The sequence below is a fragment of the Centrocercus urophasianus genome, unplaced genomic scaffold, assembly GCF_019232065.1.
Source record: "Centrocercus urophasianus isolate 14NV4802_14NV808 unplaced genomic scaffold, USGS_Curo_1.0 seq_24, whole genome shotgun sequence".
NCBI lineage: Eukaryota > Metazoa > Chordata > Aves > Galliformes > Phasianidae > Centrocercus > Centrocercus urophasianus.
Genome location: NW_024884800.1, coordinates 12,900,188 through 12,927,003, shown reverse-complemented (window position 1 = coordinate 12,927,003; position 26,816 = coordinate 12,900,188). Strand labels below are relative to the sequence as shown.

Sequence of the window (26,816 nt, the reverse complement as noted above, 5' to 3'; positions counted from 1 at the left end):
GATGTTTTGAGAACCTGAGCAAATCAGCTGAGAACTGGCAGCAGTTCTGAGCTGGAAGTGCACAGAAGAGAGAGACTTCAGTTTTACTGTTTTTTGTTGTTTGTTTGTTTTTTTGTTTTGTTTGGGGGAGGGGGGCAGGAAACCACCATTTTCTTGGTTAGAGCTCTCTTCAGTGCTATGAGTAGTGAACCTGCATGTGAAGCAGCAGCTTTGTGAACTCACTTCCCTGTGATGAATACCAGCAGCACCACACTTCAGCAATCACCTGATACCCAGCCCAGGCCTGACCACCACATACAAAGCTCCACAGCTATGGACAGTCTGAAGGCTCCTGCAGGGCCACAGCAGATCATGTAATGTTTTCATACAACAACTTCTGCAACTTTTATAATAAGCTAAAGAAACATCTGTTAGCTTTGCAAGCGTGACCTTGTTGCATTAGGAATTTAAATCCAAGTTTGGAATTCTTTGTCCTCTCCTCAGGCTCCTGTTGTGTCGCCCTTGCTCTTGTCACTATTTCCTCTCGAGCACTGCTCATTTCAGCTGCAGAACACTCTGCTTCTAGGAGAGCTGAGCCCTCACACTCAGAGTGCGTGAACTTAAAGAAACAATGCTCGGTTTCTCTCTGAGGAAAAAAAAAAAAAGTATCACTTACAGTCACAATGCAGATGTGTCATACTGGCCACATAATCCTCTTGCAAATCTCTGCCATTTGAAGTTTAAATTAATCTCCCATAAAGATTTCCCTGGGGGATTGCTGGAGCCATCTTACTGCAGCAGTTGTGAAGATTCTTTAATTCAGTCAAAGTGATGAATTCACAGATGTGCCAGATTTTAAATAATTACCTGCTACATTAATTACACAGGATAATTCAAGCATTAATCTCCATCTTCATCTCTGTATAGAAAGTCTGTTGTTTACATCTTGTAATTATTATTATTATTATTATTTTAAAACACAGATCACTACTGCCATCTCCTTACTGGCCATATGGTTTAGATCACGCATTGCCAAATAACTTCCTGTTTTTTTGGCTGGTACTGCACCAGCCAGCACAGCCCCAGTGCTGGGAGGCTCCCTCATACAAGCAGGGAAACACAAAGGTTGGAAAAGACCTCTAACATTATCTATAGTCCAGCTGTCCACCTACCACCAATTACTGTCCTCTGAACCACGTCTCAAAGTACATCTCCACAGTTCTCCAGCTCTCCCAGGGATGGTGACTCCATCGGGCAGTCTGTGCCAGTGTCTGACCACTCTTTTGGAGAAGTTTTTCCTAACACTCAATCCCCAACCTCCCCTGGCACATGCTGAGGCCATTCCCTCTCTTGCTATTGCTAGCATGAGAGGGCACTTTCATCCTTGTGTCAGGTGGCTACTGCTACCACTCCACCTGGGTTCCTCAGCTTGTTCTTGGATTTAGTGCCTAGGCTCCCTGGTGGCTGAAAAGCTGAAGGAAAATACTGTCACTTGTAACTTAGCACAATCCTGTTGACAAACACAGGAGCCTAATCTCATGGCTCTTGAAGCAGCATCCCTGAAAGCTCTTGATGAATCTGAGTTTCCATCAGCTCCGGTCTGTGTAATGCTATAATGTGATGGAAAGTACAGCAATAACAGCAGGGTGGATAAGTTTTCAGCTACAGCAAACAAGAGCAAGCCCAAATACAGCAACCACAGACACAAAAATAAAGGAAAACCAGCTGCTTACCTTCACAAGACTTCAGATAGGCAGGGAGCTCCAACATGATACCCTCACCTCCTCCTGCCAACCTTTAAATGAGGTATGGAAAGGGGTTGATCCTGGCTCCACCCCTTCCAATCACTCAAATACACTGCATGCACCTGGGCTCTCCTGGGTTGGCCCTGCCTTCCCACCAGGTGCTCAATCACTGCTTCAGGTTGTGACTTAGCATTTCCACTGCAGGCTGAAATGGGTTCTGACAGCTCCATACTCACTGATGCTGCACCCCTGCTCAGCTTGCGTGAGGCTGGTGTATGGCCATGGTACAAGCACTCAGTGAGAGCAGCAACAGTAAAGTTGGGCATTCAGGCGATCTGATACCTTCAGACTTTTCCACAATCACAAAACAAGCAACTGCTTCAGCTTCTTTATGCTACGAAGTGTTGCACGAGGGCTTATCTCTTTACTCAACAGGAATAAAGAAGTGTGTTCCTAGGATACAAATCCTCCCCACACCCCTTTGCACAGAATAATGAATAAAGATGTCTGGCATCTTTCTAGCTGGCACAAAAAGGGCCGCGTATGCCTTTCTTGTACTTTATTACACAACAGTCAGTGGGCTAAGCTGGAAATCAGGCTGCTGCCTGTCAGATGCAGATATAGATGGCTGTGATAATGCCCCCAGGACCAGGCTGTCTGGCAGTGGCTGAGCACCGCAGAAGCAGGGCAGCGTGTTGTGCAGGGAAGGCTGGCAGCAGCCAGCAGGATGTCTGCATGGACAGCTCTGCTGCTATCCCAGGAGGTGCAAAAAAGGTCAGGAAGGGCCCAAGCTGTATTACTTTCCTCCAGGGAAGAAGGAGGAGATGCATCACCCACTTTTAAAGGAGGTCACAGACATGTCTTATTTGCAGCTGGTGAGTAAGGGGGGGGCTCATTCCCTCAGAGGCACAGGAATGTCAAAGGTGCTTTTTGTTGTATCATCAGCTGAGCTGCTAAGAGTAGGGGAAAGTCATTAAACTGTATTTAGTATATTTCTATCTCCTTTGACTCTTTATTGCTCTTTGCAGGATAAATCCAGAGAGTGACAGCACAGAAAATCCATCAGTAATGGCTTTCAAACAGGCTAGCACAAAAAATATGCCCTTGTGTGTCTTGAACAGAAAGCAGTATAGAAAGAGGGCCAGGAGAAAGTTAATCTTTGCAGAGCTTGACACAGACAACTTTTCTGCAGTTTCAAGACTGTTAATTTTGTAATACGTGTTGTGCAAACTGCTAATAACATCAGCAGAGATTGGGGGCTTAATAACAAGCTCAGAGAAGCAAGCAGCAAAAATCCAAGCAGGCTGTTTGAGCTGGTGCTGCATATTTTTCAAAGAGAAATATTTTGTACAAAGGAAAAAGCCATCTATGAGTGAAATCTGGGACCTACAAAGGCAATTAATGCATAGGTAATTCAGCTGCAGCTGACAACAAATGACTTTGCTTTCAAAGCTGGGGATGACATACTGAAGGATAAGAACTTAATGGGATCAATCACAAAAATAATACAAGAAAAATTACTAAAGGAGGACAATCTAGCATTAGAAAAAGCAATTAGAACAGTCAGGGAATGAGGCAGACAAAGGAGAGATGAAAGCACTGTCTGGCATGAATCGCACCATGCCAGGCAGAGCATCCAGGCCCTGGGCAGCAGCGGGCAATGCCAGGAGCACGGCCAGGGGGATGGCTCTGCAGAGACATGGAGCAGCACACACAGGGTGGAGGAATACCCAGGGTGAGGAAGAACATGTCTGGAAAGCACAGAGCACACAGCATGCAGCATGGCAAGCAGAAGGGATAGTGTCGGCATTGGAAGGGAGTGCTGCTCCTCAGCTGCAGCACAGAGAAGCTTTTTCATAAAGCCTATGCAGGTCTTCAGAAATATGCACAAATACTGACATGGGGCTACAAGAAAAGTGAATTCCTGGGCCAAGATACAGGTGAAGGCTTGATTTCAGCAAAGTACAGGAGGCAGTAAGGGCTCAGAGATTGAGCCTTTAAAACTTGAACGCCTGATAAAAGCCTAGCTGTGGTGCAGCCCATTGCACAACATGCTAACAAAAAGAGCTATGAAAGGATTTTGTTTTGAGGTCCCCAATGTCTTCCAAGATCACTTCAAACAGACCAAGGAGATGGCCAGTATGACATGCAGCACAGTAATTGCTCCATGTCACTAGATGGATAAAGGACACCATATTCGGAGCATAGTCAAACAAGATGGAAAAATATAGAAGAGGAATTGGTCACTGGTTGCAATGGAGAAGAAAACCACTCATGGCTTCTGAAGACACAAGGTCACGTGAAGAGCATGGGAATTCTCTGCTGGGACACCACTGCAGCACTATACCATGCACACAATAGTGCATCCAGATGTGAGCACTCCAGGAGAACCTGGCAGGGAAGCAGCATGGTGTGCCTTTCAGTGCCCAGTGGACCCAGCTGTGCCAAAAGCGTGCCTTCTTATGCACAGGAATAAAGCAGCTGACATATCAAGATAATGTGACCCCCCCCAAGAAAATGAGATGTAGCAGTGAAACAGAAAGGGAGGGAAAGAAGGTGAGAAAGGTGCAAGAGACAACAGCACCCCTAGCTGGCATGACTGATGCTTCACCTGCATCCCTGCCCAGACAGCATTCACCCTGCCAGCAGGAGAGGTCTGCAGCCTCTCAGCAGCACTCAGCTGTGTGCTGCACTGCACAGCCCCAGTAATGTCCACTGCCACGGGCTGGTGGCAGCAGGGCAGCCTGTGCTGGTGCTGCAACACGGGAGGAAGCATGGTGGCTCAAATGCCCACAGGAATGGTAGTCTTAATGCTTTAAACTGTATTGAAGAAAATAAAATGTAAGTTATCTTCACCATCTTCACAGGGACTCCTGCATTAGGAGCTATCAAATCTTTTCCAAGGACTTAGCATATAAATCTGACTGCACCTCAGCATTAGCTGGTTGCTTTCTCAAGCACATATTCTTTCCGGGCAAGGTTAAGTCTGATGGGTCCCAGTTAATTTCCATGAAGTCCTTTTGGGAATTTTTTCTCTCTGTGCTTGGGTATTGCCCCAGATATGCTCTGGGCCTGTTGGGCAGTGAGAAGAACCAGTGATGTTTCTGTTGCGTAGCTGTGTCTTCCCCAAAATGCACCTCTGTACTGATTTCCCCAGCTCCAGGGAATCAGTTTGTCTGTACTAGGAAAATGCATGCTTGAGCATCTCTATTTATATCTTCCACGTGCAGAATATATTCATAATTAAAACTTTTATTATAGCTTGCAGCGTACCACATTCCACAATGTATTCAGGTTTTCATCAATTACCTTTAATCTCCCACCAGCACACTGGATGGAAACAATGATAACTAATGAGAAGGCCAGGGAATAGTGTATTGGAGAGAACACAGAACTGTAGATTGTGCTGGTTTTAGTGCAGTTAAATTATTTGAATCTACTCTTTTCTGTTCAGTCATATTCTGACAAAATTCAGCTTTTATATTAATAGTCAAATAGAGAAGTGTGAAGGTCATGTAGACAAATAGTTCTCTAAGAACCTTGGCAAGAAGAAACAATGAGAGAGGTATCAGTAATGCTTTGTTCTTCCTGTCATCCACTCTCTCCCTTATCACTGCTGATAAGGACATCCTTTCAAGCTGGAAGTCAGAGAGATAAGGAGTATCTGTGCTGATAATGGTAACTACCTCCAGCCAGGTCAAAATCAAGTAATTCACACATGCCCGTGGAGAAATGGTGGGCTGAAAAACTGTATCTAACCTGTAGTACTTGAGCACTGATGACCACGTTAATATACCATGGCAAAAATGAACTGAGAAAGACTCAGTTCTGCTCACACTATTTCCAGAATATCACATTTATTTTTTCTGCATAGCAGATCAGCCTGGGATTTGAGTCTTCAAAGGAAGAAGAAATACCCTGAATTTTATTGCTAGACTGCTGAGAGGCAGATATAAAGGAGAATCACGTACTTCTCTGTAACTGTTCTTTCCTATAAGAGCAAGTGGTCCCAAGAAACAAAATCCCAGTTCAGATCCACTTGGGACTCTCAGATCCCAGGATCCAGTCTGTGCTGTCACAAGGGTGTGCTTTCACCCAGGAAATGTGGTGTCAGCTACTCCCGCAGGCATTTAAAGCCCCAGTGGCTCATTTTATGTGTTATCTAGATTGAGCCATTTGTAATTCTCAGATCTGAGCTCCGATTATGATTTTACACAAAATACAGCTGATGTTCTTTGCCACCAACTCCTGTGCCACACAAGTATTAGGAAAATATCTGGTCTCATCCAGCTAACCAGGAAAGGCAGCGACAGCAGAACATTCGTTACTGATCTGACCACAACTGTTTTCATGTACTGCAGGAATGTCCCTGAGCATCAGTATCTCTTTAGGCTTAACAACCTCTTTATACACATACATCTGCAGCTTTAGATTCCATCTTTAAGTGCCAAAAAAGAACAGTATGAACATCCCCAAACTTTCAGAGTTAATAAAACCATTCGGGTACCAAATGCTTTTCTAACTTTTTGCTTTTGTAACTGGCCATGACCTGCCTATCTTCAGCAGGAGTGGAGACAGACTGCGTCTGTTATGAGTCTGTAAAGGTCATAGCCACCAGTGGGAGAAGCAGCTGCTGACAGCTCCAGACATCAGCATGCATAGGTGCTTAAATAGAGTGCAGGAGCTTAGCTGCCAAAAATTGAAAAACTGCTCAAAAGAGAAGAACCAGGGCTAAGTATTCTGATTGTTTAAATATATCCTTGAGGCAAAAGAAAGGGAACCATTATAAATGTATGAGATCATTCAAATCCCTTAACTGAATCTTGAGCCAGACACACAGCACTGATGTAAGAGATGAAGGCCCTGTTTCTCCTGTTTCTCCCAAAGATCCTGGGAGCAGGGTCTGCAGCCATGGGGACACCAAAGCTCTACCGGCACAGAACTGCAGTCAAGGACCTCCAGCACTGCACCCAGGTTAACAGACATCTTCCCATTTAATTGGATGGAAATGTATGCATCCTGTTTCACCTGCGTAATTAGCATCATCTTATTTGCTATATTTCAGTATACTGAGGAGGAAATCCATGAAGCACTGGAATCCAAAAAGGCATGGTTCAGAGGACTCAGTATAGCTGCTCCCATTGCTCATTGTCAGGTGAGAGTTTAGAGGATAAATCCCTTTTATTTTTGACTGCTTTTCCCTCAAAAATATTTCTCCCATTTCTTTCAGTTAATCTTTTTTCCTCTGCTCTCAAAAAAAATAAAAAATAAAAAATAAAAATCCCCTTGATGCAGAAGCAGAAGATAATGCTAATTGAGCTTGTCAGCTCTAAATAAAAGATGGGATAATGCAGGGGGCTGCAACCTATGTAGTTCCATCTGGATACTTCCATTTCTATCATGTAGCAAGAGCAAACCTTGCTGTGCTGCTTCACACATAATGGGCAGAGAATTATTGACCTGTCCTGTGGGCACTGGTGTGCTAACTACAGCAGAGGAAACAAAAGCTACCCACACAAATGCCAGCAAATTTCTTATAATATCTTAGATCAACCAGGGTTAATTGGCACATTGGAAGCTCTTCTTGTTCTTTACTTAATTGTAGTGTTTCCACTGCTCTGAATAAGCTCCAGACTGGTGTGGACACTCTGGCACATGCGATCAGATGAAGATTAAAAACAACAGAAAGCATTCACTTTTCAATCCTGCTGACACATGTACAGGTGTGGCCTTGCAGAATGATTGGGCCTAGGATGGAAAATCTGCTTGGTCTTGTTTTAACAGCAGAAGAAAGATGCTGCACATGAAGTCAGAGCACATGGAGTACTTCCATTTAGAGGCTCTGCAAACACCAGGCGAATATTAACAACTTGATTCAAGTCCATGGGTTATATGTAATTAGGCCAGAGCCAGCAAAAAGACAAACAGTTCTACACCTTCAAATGAATCCTTCAGCTTGCTAACAAAAAGCAATTAAGCCGACTGCCAGTCTACAGGGCTGATTTCACACTCAGGCCTCTTGCTGCATGGCAGTACCACAGCACATCGTTGCTGCAGTGCATTTCCCTTCACTTTCAAACGGGAATCCCTTGGGAGTCCTCCACAACCCTTACAAATTCTAGAGGCTGCACCCAGCGTGGGGAGACAGTCCTGCTCCTCAGAAGAGGCATTGCAGCCACGAGGAGGGAAGTGGGAGCAGTGGAAAGCTGTCTGGAGGTCACAGAGAAACTGGGTAAGTTCAGGAGAGTTAGTGATTTCATTTCATTATTACTGATGGCATGAGTGAGTTTCGAGAGCACAGTGAGAGAGGGGTGGATGAGCACAGCCACACTGCAGATTTGAGAAAAGAAGTGAGCACATTATCCACACCTAGAGCATGGGGCTGTACATCAGGTGTGAGGAGCAGCATGTGAAGGGCTGGCTCAAGCACCAGAGGGCCGTAAAACTGGGGAACAGATGGCAGAGTACTTCATTCAGCTTGCCAGCCAAAGGAGAGGCATTTAACTCGCTCTTTCTAGAGTCCAGTTGTTTTGTTACTCCATAAAAAGCTCCGAGATACTAATCCCAGCTCATACAAGGGCATAATTTCATTTCCTGCTGTAAGAAAGAGTTCAAAAACAAACACATCTCAATTTTGACTAAGAAATTTAAATTAATGGTTCTGAAACAGAGCTTACAAGACAAATACACCCCAATGCTTAACACAGCTTGAATATTAGTGTGGACTTTAGAGCTGGCATTACCTCTCCAGTGGGACAGCCTACCACCCCACATGCTGCCGTGTGCACAGACTGTCCAGCTGTGTATTTTAAACTAAGTTTTGGGATTTGTAGAATTCTTTCTTAGCCAAAACACCAAGAGAAAATTAAATGTACCAAAGTAACACTTCCATTTTCATGCACAGCAGTAGTATTTAAGGACGATTTTTCCCAGACCTGCTCTGGTGTGATGCTATTTCTGAGGCATGAAGTATCTCTGTTCTTTCCTAAAACTTCCAGAAGCTGCAAGGGCTTGCATCTCTCCTAAACATGTCAGTGGGATGCTTAGTGCTGCAGTGCTGTTGTGTACCACTTACTGCTCTAATCTGCTTGGAATCCAGATCACAGCCCTATCATTTTCCTCCAGAATGAATCTTAGTTCCCATTCTTCCATCAAACTTGTCCCCACTGTTCCTGTGGCTGTACAGTCAGAAAGGTTGGTACAGATCCAGTGAGTAATTCTTGTGTGATTTCCCAGAATCTCATGGAGCCATAGGGAATATGCTTTCAAAAAATACATATTACTTATAGATTAAATCCAGGCAAGATGCACCTGCGCCACTCTACATCAGAAAGGCCAAAATACCCCTGTGCCCTGAGATCATAGGAGATGTGCATGCTTGGGTGTCAGCAGCATCCACAATCACATTATTCTGAAAATACTACAAACTAGCAGGAGGATTCTACAACTAAAGAGACAGCAATTTTATGAGAAACAGTCTATCACATAGAATCTCCTCATTACCCACTCTGTTACTGCATGCTACTCATGAGTGATGGAGCCACCTGGCTTTTCCCAGATAAGTCCCATTGTCCTTCCTCTTGTCATCATGACATATTTCTCTTGCATACATCAAATGATGGTATTTCTGTCACATCTGGAAAGGTATTCTGATGAGAGACCCAGCAGTGCATGACATCCACTTGCATTCTGTGCTGCTTGCATAGAAAATTCTGATCCTTACAAATTGAAACAGCCCACAATGCATGGACATCTCATTGTGTGTGGATTTTGTTTACTTTTCTGTGAAATATAATGCCTCCTGTAATCCACTACTGACAATGATTTGGCAAAAGCAAAAAACATCATATATGAAAAAAGTCAGTATTGAAATTCCATTAGGGTATCACCAGAAAAGTATGTTTATTGAAGTCTGAAATAGCTTAGAAAAAAAAATAAAATAAAAAATAAAAAAAAATAAAAAAAAATAAATAAAAAAAGATTGTGGAACAATTCTTCCTCCTGTGAGTCAGGAATCCCTCCAAGCTCTGTAGATGTTTTGCTCTTTGCTTGCCTTGATCTACCTTGCATAGATTCCCAGCAACGTCACATTGGGTGCATACAGCTCTTAACAAACTCTGAAGCCCTACCTCTTGTACTGGGCAGGTATGATGAAGAGCAGGGAAAGAACAGCCCAGATTCTACTTCCTCTAACTTCACAGCAGAAATTCTTGGATAGAATCTTAATGAATATTAAGATGTTATAATTACAAAATAAACAAGAGAGTTAGGCAAAGCAGCTTACGATAACAAAAAGAGAATAGATAGAAAGCTTACCCCTATCCTGTGCTCACTTACAAAACTCCAGCAGAGCAGATCTCCAGAAGAGATCCTTCCCACTGGTAGCCAGCTCTTAAATAGGTCCAGGATGGGTGGCAGCACAGTGAATTGCCTTCACCTGTGCTCCTCTGGCTGGCTCATGGCTCGCCTCAGGTGATCAATCAGAGGTTCAGGCCATGACTCATCAGTTCCCATACATGAGACAGTAGAGAAAAGCAAACCAGAATAAAAGCTGCTGTGAAGTGATTGACAGACTTAGTTCTGGGAGAAAGAATGCTCACACAGCAGCCACTGGCCTATTAACAAGTGGAATTAGAAGATGTGTTCTGTCTGCTCCAGCATATGTAAATGAACATACAACAAGAAAATAAGCTAAGGATCAGGAATGAATCACTGTCATTCCTGATCCTTAGCTTATTTTCTTTCTCTGCAGCCCTACATGGGGTAGAAGTTTTTCTCCTGCTGTATTTTAGGAGACCTTCACCCCACTTCAAGGGTGACATGTCCCTTCTCCTCCTCTCTCCCTGGAATGCCATCTCTCAATGTACATTCAGTGTGATATAAATATCAGGAGGAGGAAACGCCCTGTTCAGCAACCTGCCCAACTGTGATTCAGAGGGGGGTAGACTACAGGAGGTTGAAAAATGACCTACGGTTGCAAAGCTCAGCATTTATTAACAATTCATTTGCTTCAGTGAAGAAATTAATTGATATTTGCCCTTAGAAGCACATGAAGCAAACTTGTCTCCAGGAGAACATTACGAGCACACAGGAACATCAGTTTCAGAAAACAAAGCTTCAGTGCAACATGCCAGCAGGGGCTGGGACTGACAGTCTCTTGTTTTCCCGAAGGTCACTGCTCTCAGTAGCAATTGCAGTATGGCAGGGTAAGTGTCAAAAAAGCAGCATCCTGTAGCATTCCCACCGGCACTACTGTGAGGAGCTGCTTGTTTGCTAGGCTCTGCCTCATGGTTCCAACCTGTTACACCGGTCTCCTAGATATACTTTCAGATGTGCCACTATTGTGATGGATCTAAGTCGTGTGGGGTTGTCTCACTGCATCACTCAAATTATTCTGGGAAAAGAATGATGAGTGGTTTCTATTTCAGTGAATAACAAATTCGTTCATTATTAGGCCAGTCCAAGGTTCAGGCTTTGTGTTGGTGACAAGCCTATCTGATGACAATAAAGCAAGGGGAATGGGAGAAAATGCTGAAGAAACCATCTTTGTTTTCCACCCCTCATTCCAGTCTCCCTGGAATGTGATGAGTAGCAGTGAACAAAGAGAAGGCTCTTTAAGCACTGAAGCGGACTTATAAAGGAGTGATGCCTTTGTGCTAAGCTGCTTTCCTCCTTGTTTGGAAGGTCAAGGGGCCAGTTTTTCTCTCATTTTTTGAATGTGGCAAAGATCAGATGTTCAAAAATATCACCAATTTGTCTGGGTTTGTACTCAGTTTGACCAAATAACCGTGCTCCATCCTGTTCTAGAGTAAATTCAACAGTCATAGAATGCAGAGCAGGCAGTTTCTACTTTAGCTGTCCTTCTGAGTGACCAGCTGAGGACACAAACGATTTTCCTAACACCTGTTTCTGTCACGGTGATACACCTCTTCATCAGCTCACTATCTCTAAGCCTACCCTACGAGGCGTCAGAACTGGAAGCACCCACTTGTTTACCTTAGTGCTGCACACACAACTTTGAGCTTTGCTCCATATTGTTTCTAAGTAGTTCACCTGAAGACTTTTAAAATGCAGAGCCATGTTGCTTTAGTTTTCTATCTGTTGACAGAATGAAGTATAAAAGTACTGATTGGTTTTAGGCACACAGAATGCAATTACAGTAGAGAAACAGTAGAATTCTGAACATTTGACTGAAGATAAAGTTTGAAGTTTGAAAATGGCTCCACGGCCAACTGGCAGCCATGAGCTGCCTCAGTTCAGATCCATCCAGCACTGAGGCTACCCAGGAATCTCACATTACAGGTTTACAGAGTTAGCTGCCAGGAGACTGGTTGTGAGTTCCAGATGGAAATGATCTAATTTCAGTGGGAAGACTACGGAATAAGAAATTGCACGTTGGGTGCCCAATACATATCCCTTCAAATGAGAAAGCAGTGGTAGGAGAGAAGCAACAAATATACCAAAAAAATTATGCAAGTTAGAACCAAATGTGTTAGGAAGTGGTGGGAAGGTTTCCCTTTCTGTGCCCTCTTTGCTCCTAAGTAGTCAGTTGCTAAGGACAGGGTGATTGGTGAAGTTAGTTTACAAGAGAAGACAAGGGCAGAACACAGGTGATAAGCCTCTTCCAGAAAAGAAACATTGTAACAGAGCAAAATGTCCTCCACCAGCATGATTCAGGCTAGTAACAGAAATCCCTATCATTTTTTGTCAAGAAATGGGGGCAGCAGTCCTCAGCACCCCAGAAGAAACACACGGCCAGGCACACAGATTAGGCATATAATAAAAAATGAATGCAAAGAGAGAATCGGATAACTTACAGCGATGAGCTGATAGGAGTTGTTCATCATGGCTATGAGCATGTTCAGCAGCACGACAAGAGAGATGACGTTGTAGGTACCAAACATAGTGGCCCCAACAAACTCTGTGAACTCATGTCTGGCTTTCACATTGGTGACGTAGAGATTCAGCAGTCCAAACACAGACCAGAAGAGAGACTGGAGGGTCTCGAAAAGTCTGGAAAAACAAACAAACAGAATTTTACTTGGCTACTTGGTTCTGGGAAATGGAAATCAATGCCTTTAGGGACCCTGGATTTGTTGAGGATGGGTGTCACCTGGTGTGAGAGGTCTATTGGTAGCATTGGAAGCACTCCATCACTGGGAGCACCGACATCAGGTGGGGAATACACCAATATCAGGAGCTGGCGAGCATCAGTACAGTACAGAGCTCAGCAGTGCCCTTTATTCTGTATGCACTCCAGCCACAGGGACCCACTGGCCAATGACTGCAAGAGTTTTATCACATCAATAAAATTCACCACCTGTTTGAGAACCATATCCATGTGAGATGCAACAGCCTAATTGCCATGAAGAAACCTGAGGTTCTATTCCTACTCTATATACATGCCAAGAACAAACACAGTATATTCCCTTTAATTAAAGTTGGCACAGAGTGCTAGTGTTACTGCTGTTATATATAGATATAACTGTTGAAGCAGTGCATGCATCATTAACATGTCTATAAACTAAATGCTTAGAAAGTCCATGCTTTAGTTCTGCATGACCATAGTAGTTAAATAGTGCTCTATCACAGGGAATCAAAAGGTGAGAGATGCAAGAAATCACATCCACTTGAACCTCTGCACTAGGATAGGCTGATAGCTTGTCATTACTTTGACTGCAAGTGAACCAGGCCAGTGTTCTAACACCCCATTTGACAGCACTGCACGTGGCCAAAAACACTGGTTGTGATGGCTTGTTTGTGAAGTAGCTCCCACCCACCACAGTGCAGTGCCCTCAACATCATGCTGCAACAATTGATCAGTAATGACTCAGATGAAAGAGAGTCATCACATTAATTCAGCTTGAAAGGTTTTCTTCATTTGAAGTCTTCCATCCATAGAGGAACTAGACCTGACCTCCCATGCTTTACAGCTGATGAGATCATCCCAGGTCTCTGTTTGCTTCAGCCAGACAAGTGACCTTTTGCAATCACGTCAAATACATAATCAGCAATCTAAATAATTGCTCTATTTGGGCATCATTTGTTTTGGCTTTCAAAAATGTGGCATTTATATCATCAAAAAATGACATTTATATGCCTGTTTAAGAGTTTCCATTTTGGCCTAGGGTCAGTGGATATTTTTGAATGCTCTTACCAGAAAAATAAATAAAAATAAATTCAGATACGTTACAAACCAAGAATCCATTCTCCTGAATTCTGTGTGCATCTTTTCCATACATAGTGCCATGCTTTACATGGGGATTTAGTTTCTTTATGTTTTGTGAACAGAGGTTTTCACTGGCCAAAATCACAAAGATTCTTTAAAGCAAAAATCCTTTCTCCCAGAAGTCAAGATATTGGGCTTATTAAATAAGCGAGGTAATGGTATAATAAGGATTAAGCAAAGAATGATGAGCAGTTTGCTATTATGAACAGTGGAGTAGTCACTGTCTTTTAACTTATTTTAACTACTGGTGGTAGAAGTACTGATTGGAGTGTAGGCTCAGGAGAAACTGAGGTTCTTGTCATGGTTGAAACTGAAATAAACCTTCTATGTGATTTGTGCATTGCCTTGAATTCACAGTTATAACCACGACTATTATTGCACCAGGTTGCACCCAATATATTTGCATGTAGGCATGTACACAGAGAAAGCAGGTGTAAACAGCACCTGGTTTTTGCAATTTTGAATAGAAATAAGACTTCGTCTTTTGTCCCTGTTTAGTAACAGGTGAGAACCACAATCTCTTTCACTAAGTGTTTCAGGTGAGGCTCATACTACTTCTAAGAAAAGAATTTTGGTAATACAACTGCACTCTCTTGTCGAGTATGTTTTGGACCTTAAGCAAACAGGAGAAATCTCAGAGCTCCAACATGCTCCTGAGCAGCTAAGGAAGAACAGGTGCCCCCATCTCTGCCAGGAACTCTCCCAGCCTCCTGCAGTCACTGCCAGGAAATGATCCCAGCTGTCAGCTTCACCCTTCATGAGAACGACCTCCCAGACAGTCAGGTGTAATGGCTTCTTCCTTCCCTTCCTCCTCTTCCTCTATCCTCTCCTTTCTCCATCTACCAGGATCACAGTGCTAAACATACATTTACATTAAGCAATAGGCACTCCGCTTTCTAAAGGATGGTTAGGGCAGAGCATAAAACTTAAATTATTCATGACTTCACCTCATTGCTATCACAAAGGAATATTACTTCTCCATGATCTGTGTTTGTGATGCCGAACACTTCCACACCTAAAAAACATTAAACTCTTCCTCCGGGAGCAATAGGAAATAATGCAGCAGTAAATAGGTGTCACATTTTAAACAAGCTGTACAAACACGAACAACGCCCTGCTTTTCCTTCCCTTACAAAATTAGATCTTATTGTGTGACTGCCTAGAAATGCTGGTAGGAATCAAAGGGGACTGATTGAAAGCTTTTCACATTTTTTCTTCCATTAGGGATGAACTATGAGCAAACTCGAGGCAACACCATCTCTGATTTGAATTCACTGCAGTCGTGCTTGCTTTCTCCAGCACAACGGTGTAATTTTCTGTTTTGCAGGTTGCTTGTTCTTAGCCATTCACCCATGCTGTGCATCTGCTCAAGGGCCAAATGTCAGCTTGTACTGGGGGTGTTAATAATGACTATTTAAACTTTTAAGAATACGCTAAATAAATTTCTTAAGCGAGGCTCCAACAAAAAAGTAACTGCAGAGCATTCTGTCCCCTGCCAGCAGACCTCAGTCCTAATGGATCCCCTCCCACTGCGATTCTGTTTTAAACAAACCTCTGTCATAAAGGCTGAGCCCCCTCAATTTCCTTCCTGTGCTCTGTTCTCCTTGGCAGGGGGCTTAAAATGAATGGTAGGGTGGGAGAAATTGTGGTTTGTATTGAAGCCGATCCATACTCCTTCTGTTAAGCGGTTCTGTGTCATTTCTAGTTCCAAAGATGTTGTGCCTTCTTACTGACTTACAGATCTTTTTTTTTTTTCTCATTCCTGCTGAACAAATGCTCTTTTTCTTTAGTCAAATCCTCTTGTTGCTTCCTTCACTAATCTGCCAACGCTGAAAACTAGTTTGTAATGGAGACAGGTCCAAACTAGAGTGCAGAACTGGAACACATCTGTTCAGTGTCGCTCTGGGGAAAGGCACACTCCAGTCCTAAATTTCGTGGGTTTGACCCTTCCTGAGGTAGAAGCTGTCACTTAACAAACATGGTGCTTGCCAAGCATTTCTCCCTCTGGCTACTGCATCAATATAGATGTAGATAAGGAAATAGCATCTGTTATTTAACTCCTTTGCAAGGACAGCACAATGCATTTTTGGAGCATTCAAAGCAATTAAGACAGAAAAAAGACTGAAGTCTTTAATTCTGTTTTTCATTAGCACAGTGCAGTTCCATTCACTTCCTCCAGATATAGATGAGTTTAATGAGAAAGTTAATCAAGTCTGTGGTGTTCCTCCTCTGCAGTGGAGAAGAGCAGCACACCTGGCCTACCAGGACACCTCTTGTGAGTTTGGACTTCATCCTTAGAAAGTCTCCCTCTTCTTGTAAGAATGGAGCCTACAGGATAGTACCAGAGCCTTTCCTCTTCCAACCTAGTCATGTGGCCTAAGCTGTCTTTGCTTTTGATAACAATGCAATGTCACAAATCCTTTTTTTAACCTCCAGCCTTCAGCTGAAGAAGATTGGAGAATTACTGGGCATGATGACAAGTTTTATTTAATTTTGCCTGACGTGGTGGACAACAGTTTTGTTTTGCTTGCTTGCAGGTCTTAGGCCCTTTTCTAGATGGTGCTTTATTTATTTCTCTTCCTGTTGTGTGTTAAGTACTGTGCAAGCAGCAAGAACAATTGGAGGGGGGCTGATTATTATAATTATTTCCACTATTAGTAATTAAAACAAATAGATCACAGAGACAATTCATGTTATTTTTCAGCATGTGCTATCACTTTCAGCCCTGCCAGCTGTCATCACAGCAATTTCCATGCCAGCATCTCAGTAATGTACTAGTATTTGCAGCAAAATTGATTTTGATGTGATTTTAGTCTCACCCCGCTGCAAGGGAATCAGAGGAGCCTGCAACATCATGTGTGGATAAAAATGGCCTAGATGAGCTTGTTGTTGTTGTTGCTCTGCCACATTATTTATTAATACAGCTTTTTCCTACGTTCATCTCCTGATTTCTACATTTTGTTTAGCTTTCTCTCCTTTCTCCCAGAATAAGACAAAACAGTTATTGCAGCGAAAGGATACCTGTTCTCTCACATGCCAAAACTGAACGCAGCAGTAATAACATTTCAGTTGCAGGATGATGCAGAGAGACTCTCTGGACCAGAACTAAAATGATTGTCTCTCACTTCCAGACCTAAGAGGCTTTCTGACATCAAAGCTCAGCAGAATGTCTGCCCCAGTTAACTCACACCTTTCCTGCACAGTCAAGCAGCTCACCTGATATTTACAAATGAATAAATAAAGTTGCTTTTGGTGCAGTGATACACAGCATGCAAAGGCAGGTAAGAACAGAGGACAGTCAGAGTTGTCCTCAAAATCAGACAGGAAAGAACATCTTACGTGGAGAAGGCATTGTTCTGTTTCTCACATCGGATCCCCTTGCAGTTGTTGGGTTCCTCCGAGGCACTGGTCTCATAATAAAAATAAAGCTGGTTCAGTCCATTGGCAAAAGCCAGAAGCACCAGACAATAGATAAAAAGGAATTTAAGGATGTCTAGCAGCATGCGTCCCAGAGAAATCTGCAGGGGTCCCAGGTGTGAATTTGCTGTAAACAGGGATATGAGACGCAAAGAACTTAAAATGTTGGATATTGCAAAGAGGGCTTCTGCAATGAGAGTCGGGTGCCACATTTCCCATTCCTCCCTTGGACGTGAACCGTTGTACTGAAAGAAATAACACAGGTATAAAAGTGAATTACGTTGTAATCATTTTGAGGTAAGCTTGAAACTCAAACCTGCTAATACTAATGCTTTACCTATAAACATTGACCAGACAAAGACACAACAAGTACTTTTCAATTCAAAGTATCAGGATCCCACTATCAGTCAGGATTCACGATTGAAGCTCAGTTCATGAGAACAAATCTTTTTAAAGAATTCTTATGAGATCCTCTACAGATTTAGACTGTTCTCTAGAGATATTTTTGGGATATCAGCTTTTCTCTGGGGGTTTCTGGTATGTGGGCTGTACTGAGCTAAAGTTTGATAACAGGTCTTTGGAATTGGATAACTGTGGGTAATTCAGGTCCTTGCACTGATATATAACATCCTTCTCTTACAATATTTAAAGGGGTTCTGACTGCTCCTTAGCAGGTACAGATCATTTCCAATTACCTTTTTTCTCTTTTTCCTCCTGAATACTACCATACCTTTGAAACATTGCTTATTCCAGGATGAATGTGAGAGAGAGACAGAAAGGAGAGAAGAAGGCAAGCAATGAACTAAGGAACATAAGAAGTGAATGCTTTCCCTCTGCCAAAAAAGCGCCAACAGCCCAGAACCAAAACATGTTCTTCATATTAATTTTCTTATTAGTTAATTTGCCGTGGCAATTTTAGGAAAGTTGCTTAGGCAGAGGTCATAATTACAGCCAAAATACTGGATACAATTGAGTGCATCAGTTATAAAATTAACTTGGTTTGTAACGCAGCTGTAAAAGCAGAAGCATTATCTGGGCCAGATGCAGCCAGATGTAAATAGGTAACATGAAAGAGCTGGTTGTAAACACACAACTTCTCTGGCAGTAGAGAATGGAGTTCAAGACATTTTAACATCGAGGAATTATTTATCTTTTTTAACATTTATTTCTGCTGATTTAACACATAAAAAGGCAATAATGTACTTAGGATTGTATTGCTAGTACTGTAGCCAGAATGTTTAGGACTCTAAAAACTTTTAAAATACTTTTTAAAAGGAAATGGTATCAATATATCACTGGCAGATGGGTTTGTAGGGACTTCCCATTTAAATCTGAAGGTGCAATACATGAATTCACATTTTTTTCAAGGAGGCAACTAAAAACAATAGTTTTAAACTGTTCCTCCATATGAGGGCACTGAGACATGATAGAATTTCAATGTGACATGTGATTGCTTCTGAAATTTCCAAACTGTTCATTATTTCATGAACATAACAGCCTGAGCTTGTTAACTTGATTTGAAGATGGGTCTTAAAACATTTACAAACAGGTGGACATTTTAAACTTTTCTGCCAATAATCAACAGTGGGAGTGGATAGATGTGATCAGCAAGCCTCCCCTTCCTGGAGGGAAGATTTGCACAGCTTCCTTCTGCATGCTGACTGAACACATCAGCCCTGGGGCTCTCTGCCAGGATAGGATGCATGTAAAGGACTGTGAAAAGGTCCTCATCTCACATCTATTTTTAAAGCAATTTGCTAGGATTGTATTTTGGCTCCTTGCTTGGAAAACAACAATCACTTTTGAACTGTCAACTGCAGGTAGCAGAGAAACTGATTTCAGAGTTACCTAATGAAAAGGCTAGAGTTGTTCAATTTAGGCTTCAGAAGATGAAAAACAAAGTATACAGAGTAGTTCAAACAAGTTATAACAGACAGGCATATTTATCCTTCCTCATTACATGATAATTCAATGCAGAAAATGAAAACTGATTAAGAAAGTATTTTTACCCTATAATTAGACTGAAGATTTCATTGTTACAGGACAATAGTGAGGCCAGGACTTGAAACCAGTCAAATCAGGGGAAAAAAAGTCTCCACATAAAAATCAGGATGGAAAACATAACCGTCAGTATACAATTTATTTTCCTGATATTTGGCAGAAGGCAGAAACGTCCATGTAATCCTTTGGAGTTCTAAGAAATGTTGGACTATGGTGTATTGGCATATATACCAGCCGATTCCAGCCCTGGGCTGTTCTACAAATAGCAAAAACCTTTACAAGTCTTGTTGCAAAAGACTTTGAAGCCATTATCAATGTTTTAAATCCTCGTGTCTCAGAGCATACTGCAACCTTTACTTGACATAGGTCAGAACTTCTGTGGGCATGCTGTTTCAGAGCTACCACTGTAGAAGGTTTTAAGCGCTTCTCAGTATTGTTTGACATTGGTCCTTATCAAGAGCAGATCTTAGGTTAGCCAGGTTTAATTCAAGTGGCACTGATCTGCACTCAAACGGATATATCCCTGCAATTATTCTGTATTCTTTTTTGTGCTGATGTACAGCTCTTTGTGGTTAGTCTGTGTGTTTCTGTAGTCCTTACAAAGTATATAAATGAAACTGTACTTCCTTTGTATGTCTGGTTTGGCTGTAAGTTTAAATCTCAGTGTGTGACCATGTAAGTTTGTGGATGCAGTGCTCTTTTGGTAATTTGTATGTGAGAGAGAGAGAAATAAAAAGATTGTTAGCATTTTAGGATTTGTTTGTGAATGCTACAATTTTCAACATTTTCTGTATTGCTCACAGATTAAAGACCAGCCTTTCAAGTCTCTAATTTCCTCACTGGTTCTGAATGCCGGGAAAAAAAGATGTGACCTGTTTTTGCTTTGATGCTGTCACAGAGCTGCTTTTTCAGAGAGTAGCAACTGTCTTGAAGTTTTTCCCTTGAAAAACTAACTCACTACCATACATCCTTCCGGATTTTCAACAGGCCCTGAAACAATACAGTTTTAAAGATCCAGCATGTTGCTTTGTCATTTTCTTGCCTACAGATTAAACCTTGAATGTATATTCAAGAGAAGCTGACTACTTTACATCAGATGGAAGCCACCTACAAGCAGGTGTGCTCTCAGCAGACTTTTCACAGACAAGTAATCTACAGATCATGGGTCTCAGTGACTACAGATTGTAAATCTTGGTTGTAGATGTTTTCAGATAACCCTATTCTTCTTGTTCCTTTATTACTTTATTTAAAAATCACGCCTTCATGAAATTTAGCATTGTTGAAAGAGATCCAATGTCAGCATGGAAAACAAAAGGTATCGTGGGCAACTGAGTAGCTACAAAATGCACAGCAAGTGGGGAAACTTCCACCCAGTGCCCAAACAATCTAATTCAATATTAGTCGAGGAGTAGTGATGGGAAGGAAGGTCATTCTCTACGCAAATTAATAAAGCTTTCCAGGTGAATTTTCAAATCTGAACTGTTGCGGTAGCAGCAATTCTTAGATGTCTGTAATTGTGTGCTTGACTTTCTATCCTGTATACCAGGATATTGTGTGCTTTGACTGTTTCTATCCTGTATACCACAGTTCTCACAAACAAATTACAAATTCTCTTTCCCAAGTTACTGTACCTTGACATAGGCAACAATTTTAAGGGAGATAGTTGCAAGATAGAGGGAGTTCATTGCAAAATCCATCAGATTCCACCAGTCATGTACGTATTCATTGAATCCACCGTCCCACATTTCCTTGATTTCTCCCCAGATAAAACCTGTTGAAAGAAAGAGTGTTCACTGTCATGAGAAAGGTATTATTTTCCATTAAAGCATTGTGTATATGTGATGTGGTACAACTATAAATTAACTGTGTAGAAAAAAATGCCTCATTCCTTCTGTCTTCTAGAAAGTAAAACTGTGCTGATTATGAGGCATTTTAGCTTCATTAGGAATGCTATCTAGAGAGATATGAGAAAGACCTCCATTTCCTACGTAGGGCTGCAGATACAAACACAAGGACACTATCTGAAACCTGAAGTTAGCTGTAACTACCTGAAGTTAATTGCAACTAGCATGAGTGGATTGACTCAGATGAAATTTGTTTTATACGATTGAAGTATTTAAATCACTGTATTTGGTATAGTTTTTAGTGTATTGTCTGCTTCCACAGTAATCTGTGGCTCAGATGCACAGTACAGATTTTTTCTGACCTCCTCTGCAGAACATACAACACAAGTGTACCAGCTTCTGCATACCAGTATGTTCCCTCCCTGACCTGGGAACACCACAGCAGAGATGAAAGAAGTGAGTTCATTCACTACACTCAGTCACTGCATTTATGCATCTTGCTGCACAAAAAGCCTAGGGACTATTTGGGGGTGGGGGGGAAAAAAAAAAAACAAAACTAAAAGGTACAGCTCAGCATGAAAAAGGGCACTGCAGCTTGGCATCATATCTCTCAGCAGTGAGTCACATCATGCCAACCACGGCTATGGGTTTTGTGAGGTGAGAATTTGTTCCCAAAGCTATGGCGATAGCCCATCCTCTTTACTCTGAAATGCCTTCTGGTAATAATTGGTAGCATTTGCTAACCTTCACTTTACCTCTCTGCTGCTGCAGGGGTAAAACAGTGAGCTTCCATAGCTCATTATCAGACTGCTACCTGGCATAACAGTTTTATTATAAGTAACTTATGTGCCCTTTATTTAAGACCTATTTAAGTACTTTTAAGAACCTAAGCCCAATTTAAAAGTGAATGGCAGGTAAGCTCCTAGGTCACCATGTTTCTGAGTACATCCTTAGAGCTCTCAAATGTTTTGAAATAGCCACTTTACAATATCCTTGAATGAAGACCTGAAATGCACATGAAAAGAGACAGAACAAAATACACATCAAGCTGTACTACCGCTGCAGTTACTCAAATATCTACCCATGCCCAACCACGAATACTGCAGTGGTCACTGAAATGCCAGTCCCAATTCATTTTTAGGACCTGAAAGTTCAATCTGAAAAGCAGACAATGTTGAAATGAACCGCTGCAAACATCCGAATATCAGTCTCAGCCCTTCAGCTTCCAGTCAGGTCAATGGTCAGACAAGCATAATGTCAAGGCCAATAAGGTAATTTTATTACAGCTGCCTCCAAAATCTTTGCATGCACACAAAAACATAGAATAAATCAATGGAGAAGAGTCTGTTGAAGAACTCATACACTGTATTTATAGTGAGTTATCACTGCTGGTTACTATAGTTACAGCAATGCTGTGTGTGCTTGTTCACTCTCTCTCCTTTTGTAGTGGAAGATATTTCATAAATAATTACCTTTAATCGGGTGAAACTGTTCTAATTTCTCCATGCAATAAGCAATCCCACAATATCCCTATTTATCTGAAACAAAGGAACTCAAAAGTAAGAATAGAAAACTGTAGCAGGCTATTCTGAAAGGCTTTTTTGTATGGATTATCCTTTCATCTGCACATCAATTTTGCTGAAGTGCCCACCATTTCCTTCAATTTAAACCATGAAGTAAAGGATAAAATGAAGAAATCACCTTAGTTCAGAAAAGACATTCAGTTTTCTCAGCTTATTCTGAAGTTTCTACCTGCACATACATTTCAATGCCATAACTTAGTTTAATGAGATAATGAGGTTTGAGTTACCTTTTTTATGTTGCAATGAAGCTACACAAAGAACAAAATGCCCTCGGTCATGATGGAAAGTGATTTGTGAGCATGATTGCAACTCTTTTTCTTTACGCATTTCCCATCAGCAGTTTTAGCTTTGGCGCAGTGAAGTCCACTCAGCACAGAACCCGTTTGCTGCTGAGCCACCACAAGAAAGAGCTGGGTCCTGGCACTAGGCCAGGAGAGGCACCAGCAGGGAGAGCAGAGGTGGACACATAAGAAGCAGTGAGGAGCCACTAGGAGAGCTCTGGAGATGGAGGTTTGCTGAGAGAGATGCCCTTTACTGTGCTGTCTACAACAGCACAAGCATGGTTTTCCAGGCCCTTGACCCCAAGCATAAAACTGCAGCTCACTAATAGCTGGGGGTTGTGAACTGAGCTAGAGTGCACAGAAAGGCTGAAAGAGAGACAGGAGAGCATGAAAACCATTGCCCCAAGTGTGCCTCGTAGTATCACCTCAGCTCTCAGTGGTGCTACATGCTAATGGCAGAGCAAAGGAGATGGGGGCCTAAGGAGAAGAGAGATAATATTCCTAAGAATCCTAGGTTTTCACCTTCTGTTCCCTTTGAGCTCAGTTTGAAAGGATAAATACACCTTACCAAAAATGCACCTAAATTTGCTTCTCTGCTCTTCTCCTCCAGTGGCTTTATTTACTTTTTCCCATCTCACCTTGCTACCTCCTCACCCGTGCATCCTGCCTTTGGGGTCCAGGCACCCCACAGTTCTTGCCCAAGCCAGAACAGGTAACAACCTGAGGCTCAACCTGCTGTATTAGATACCCCTTCTTCTGCCTATACTGGAGTGATTGATACTGATTTGTTCAGCGTATATCAGCACAGAGGCATAAGGCAGAATGAGATTTATCTTCCCTTCTCTGCTATCCTGTGGCCCAGGAACAAGCAGGGCAGGTACCTGTGTGCTGACTACCAGAGCACATCAGCGAGAAGGCAAAAGCCTTTGGCTCTGCCCCCTGCCATGCATCAGCCAGCAGAAGGAAGCCAGCATTCAGGTGGCTTTATCTGATACTACCATGACCCAGTAGCTAATTCTTGCACAGATGATGTGGGAAGCGGGGAAGAGAGCTGTGTCTGTTCAGATTTACTCAGGGTCATCTCTAAAGGCATGTCACATGGCAAAAGGGACAGCAGAAGAGCCCTAGGCCAACAAAATCTGTTGTACCAGAAGGAGCCCAGCTGTTTCATGCAGCTACTGAAGCTGGCTGCCAAATCTCTTTACATGACAATGATGCTGACATTAAGTCTCCATACAGTTGCCATGGGTGCGAGGCAGGAGACTGCAGATCAAGCATTCTTGTGTTCCTGACTTACCTAGAACCCAGGGCAGGATCATCCACTCCACGATGGTGGGAGGTGGTCCCTGCATGTGAAGGTCAGTCCTGACGATATGCTGCGATGCCAGCAGGAGCATGAAGAGGAAGGTTAGGTATGAGCCGGTGTGGCAGATAAACTTTATAAATGGCTTTTTAATGAACAGTCCCAGCCTGCTCTTCGGTGCAATCAGATATGCCACAGATAGCACAGGGAATAGCAGTCCGATGGTGACACAGGTCAAGAGTTTTACTGCCCAGTGTTTCCGCCTCCAGCCTGGAAAACCATCATACCAAAGTGTTGCTAGTAGCTGCTGGCAGTTTGGCTGAGCAACAAACTGAGGAGGAAGAAAAAAGAAAGCTTATTACTGACTCGTACTTCATGTATGCTCTTCCTTATCTTACAAAGATCCTTATACAAAACTTTGGGCTGGATATGGGGTAGAACTCCACTCTTCTTTTGTACACAGGATTTCAGATTTCTTCTAAGAGATCTTTTCTATTTGAATTATCATTCAGTATATCAGGTACTCGCGATATATAAAGCCTCATCCAAAAGTGATACAACTAAAATTACTATGAGCTTTTTCTCTTCTTATGGTTTTCCTTTCAGAACATTTTAGGTTTCGACAGTCTCAAACAAATCACTGTCAGCATCTTTAAAAAGTGACTAAAAGAGAAGTCAGGAGGGAAAAGATGGAAAGCTCCAAGTGTGTGCGTGTGTGCATGTGTTAGAGAGAGGGAGAGAAGATGTCTACAAATTGTGTGGGGTGCTGCACATGATTTTGTGCAAGGACTCCAGCATATGTGTGTGTGGGCTGAGCTGGGCATGAGACAGCATGCAATAATGCAAAGTTCAGCCAGGTGACATCTGCTGAGAAGCAGGACGGCACAATTGTAAATGTGTCTCTTTATTAAGGAAGAGAGCAATTGTAAAATGTAAGAGATTAAACAGAAGCAAAAAGAAACCTTTGATCACAGCAGCAAAAATGACATTTGAAAGTTTACTTTCTCGCTGTAAAATAAAACAGCTTTGTGTTGGTGATACGTTGCATTTCGGTGACTCCATACAAGAAGTGCTCAGGTTGTAACTCCTGACTGTTTTAATATCTAACAACCCTTGGAATTTCAGACTCAAGCCAAAATATTTCTGGCCTATGCCAGAAGACTTATGTTCTTGATTATAACTAGACAGCCCCATGGTTTCCTAAACTTTTCAGACCCACAGCTAATTAGAGATATCTGCAAGATCAAGAAGGTTGCATTTACGTATTGGATTTTTAACCCATATTAATGAAGCTAAGCAATGACACAGGTTGCCTTGAGAGGCTGCAGAATCTCCTTGGAGATCTTCAAAGGCTTCTCAGCATGGGTCTGGGCACCTTGCTCTTGTGGCCCTGCTGGAGCTGGAGCATGGGTGGCACCAGCTGGACCCAGAGGTCACTTCCAGTTTCAGCAATTCAGCCTTTTTAAACTCAGATTTCTGACTGTGCTCTGCAAGTTTAAAAGCCAACTTCTGTTTTCAGGATATCTGTTATTTTTGCTCTAATTACATTTAAAACAAACAAGCAAAAAATAACCAATTGTTTGAGCATGGATACAGCTATCAACAAAAACAATCCTGTCACAGCATCTGTGACAGGACATAGCTGTATCAAAAGAATCACACTTCCAATTGACTGTACTACTAACAGCATTCATCAAGAAGAAACCTCTGAGCAACCTGAAGATGATACTACTGTTTATTACACTTGGCTCATACATATTTAAAAGGGTTCTCTGTGAGGGATGTAGTGCTAACATGCTCTACATCCCCCAGCAGAGAAGCCAGATTTTATCAGCAAAGTACTCTTTCACCCCCATAATTCAAAGCAGCTCTTGGAAGGAAGATCTGTGGTGGCAAAGGGCCTGGATTCTAAATACCAGATTCCTTCTTAGTGTTCAACCCTGGAAGAAGCTCCCATCAGATACCGTTCCCCACAGTGCTGACACAGGCCAGGGCTACAGATACATAGTCGTCCTTAACACATCTTTGATTTGTGCCTAGAATTTGCCATAGCTCTTAGTTACCTGAAGATCACATGTGGTGTAACAGAGACTTCTTAAAGGTAGTTTCAGCACACACCTGTATCTTTTAAAGATTCTCTTGCTGCCAGAAGTGCTTAGCATTATTTAGCATGCACAGGGACTTTCTATATGCAATTCTCAGCACTCTATACCAGCAGAGCACTATCACTGCCATGTTCAAAATGGGAAACCAACGTGAAACAGAAGAAAAAAACAAGATTTGCTCAGTATCAGAGGAAAGACGGCAGCAGAACTCATGGCTGGGGTCCCTCAGGACCTGATCCTGAAGCACAAGTCAGCAACAGAATCCCAAGCTGCTGTTCTGACAGCAAGTAGTATCTGAAGGCACTTCTCTAGAGCTCCCACAGGACCTG

General features: G+C 42.3%; 1 protein-coding gene across 1 annotated transcript in view; it reads right to left on the bottom strand.

Annotated features, from left to right (window-relative positions):
* TRPC5 (transient receptor potential cation channel subfamily C member 5) overlaps nucleotides 1-26,816 on the bottom strand; it is a 61,472-nt gene that overhangs the window by 5,228 nt on the left and 29,428 nt on the right. Inside the window, exons 3-6 of the mRNA XM_042825202.1 lie at nucleotides 24,377-24,713; nucleotides 21,003-21,142; nucleotides 17,293-17,615; nucleotides 12,542-12,737 (exon numbers count right to left, since the gene is read on the bottom strand). Coding sequence (XP_042681136.1) covers nucleotides 12,542-12,737; nucleotides 17,293-17,615; nucleotides 21,003-21,142; nucleotides 24,377-24,713 — 996 coding nt within the window. The remainder of the gene's footprint in view (nucleotides 1-12,541; nucleotides 12,738-17,292; nucleotides 17,616-21,002; nucleotides 21,143-24,376; nucleotides 24,714-26,816) is intronic.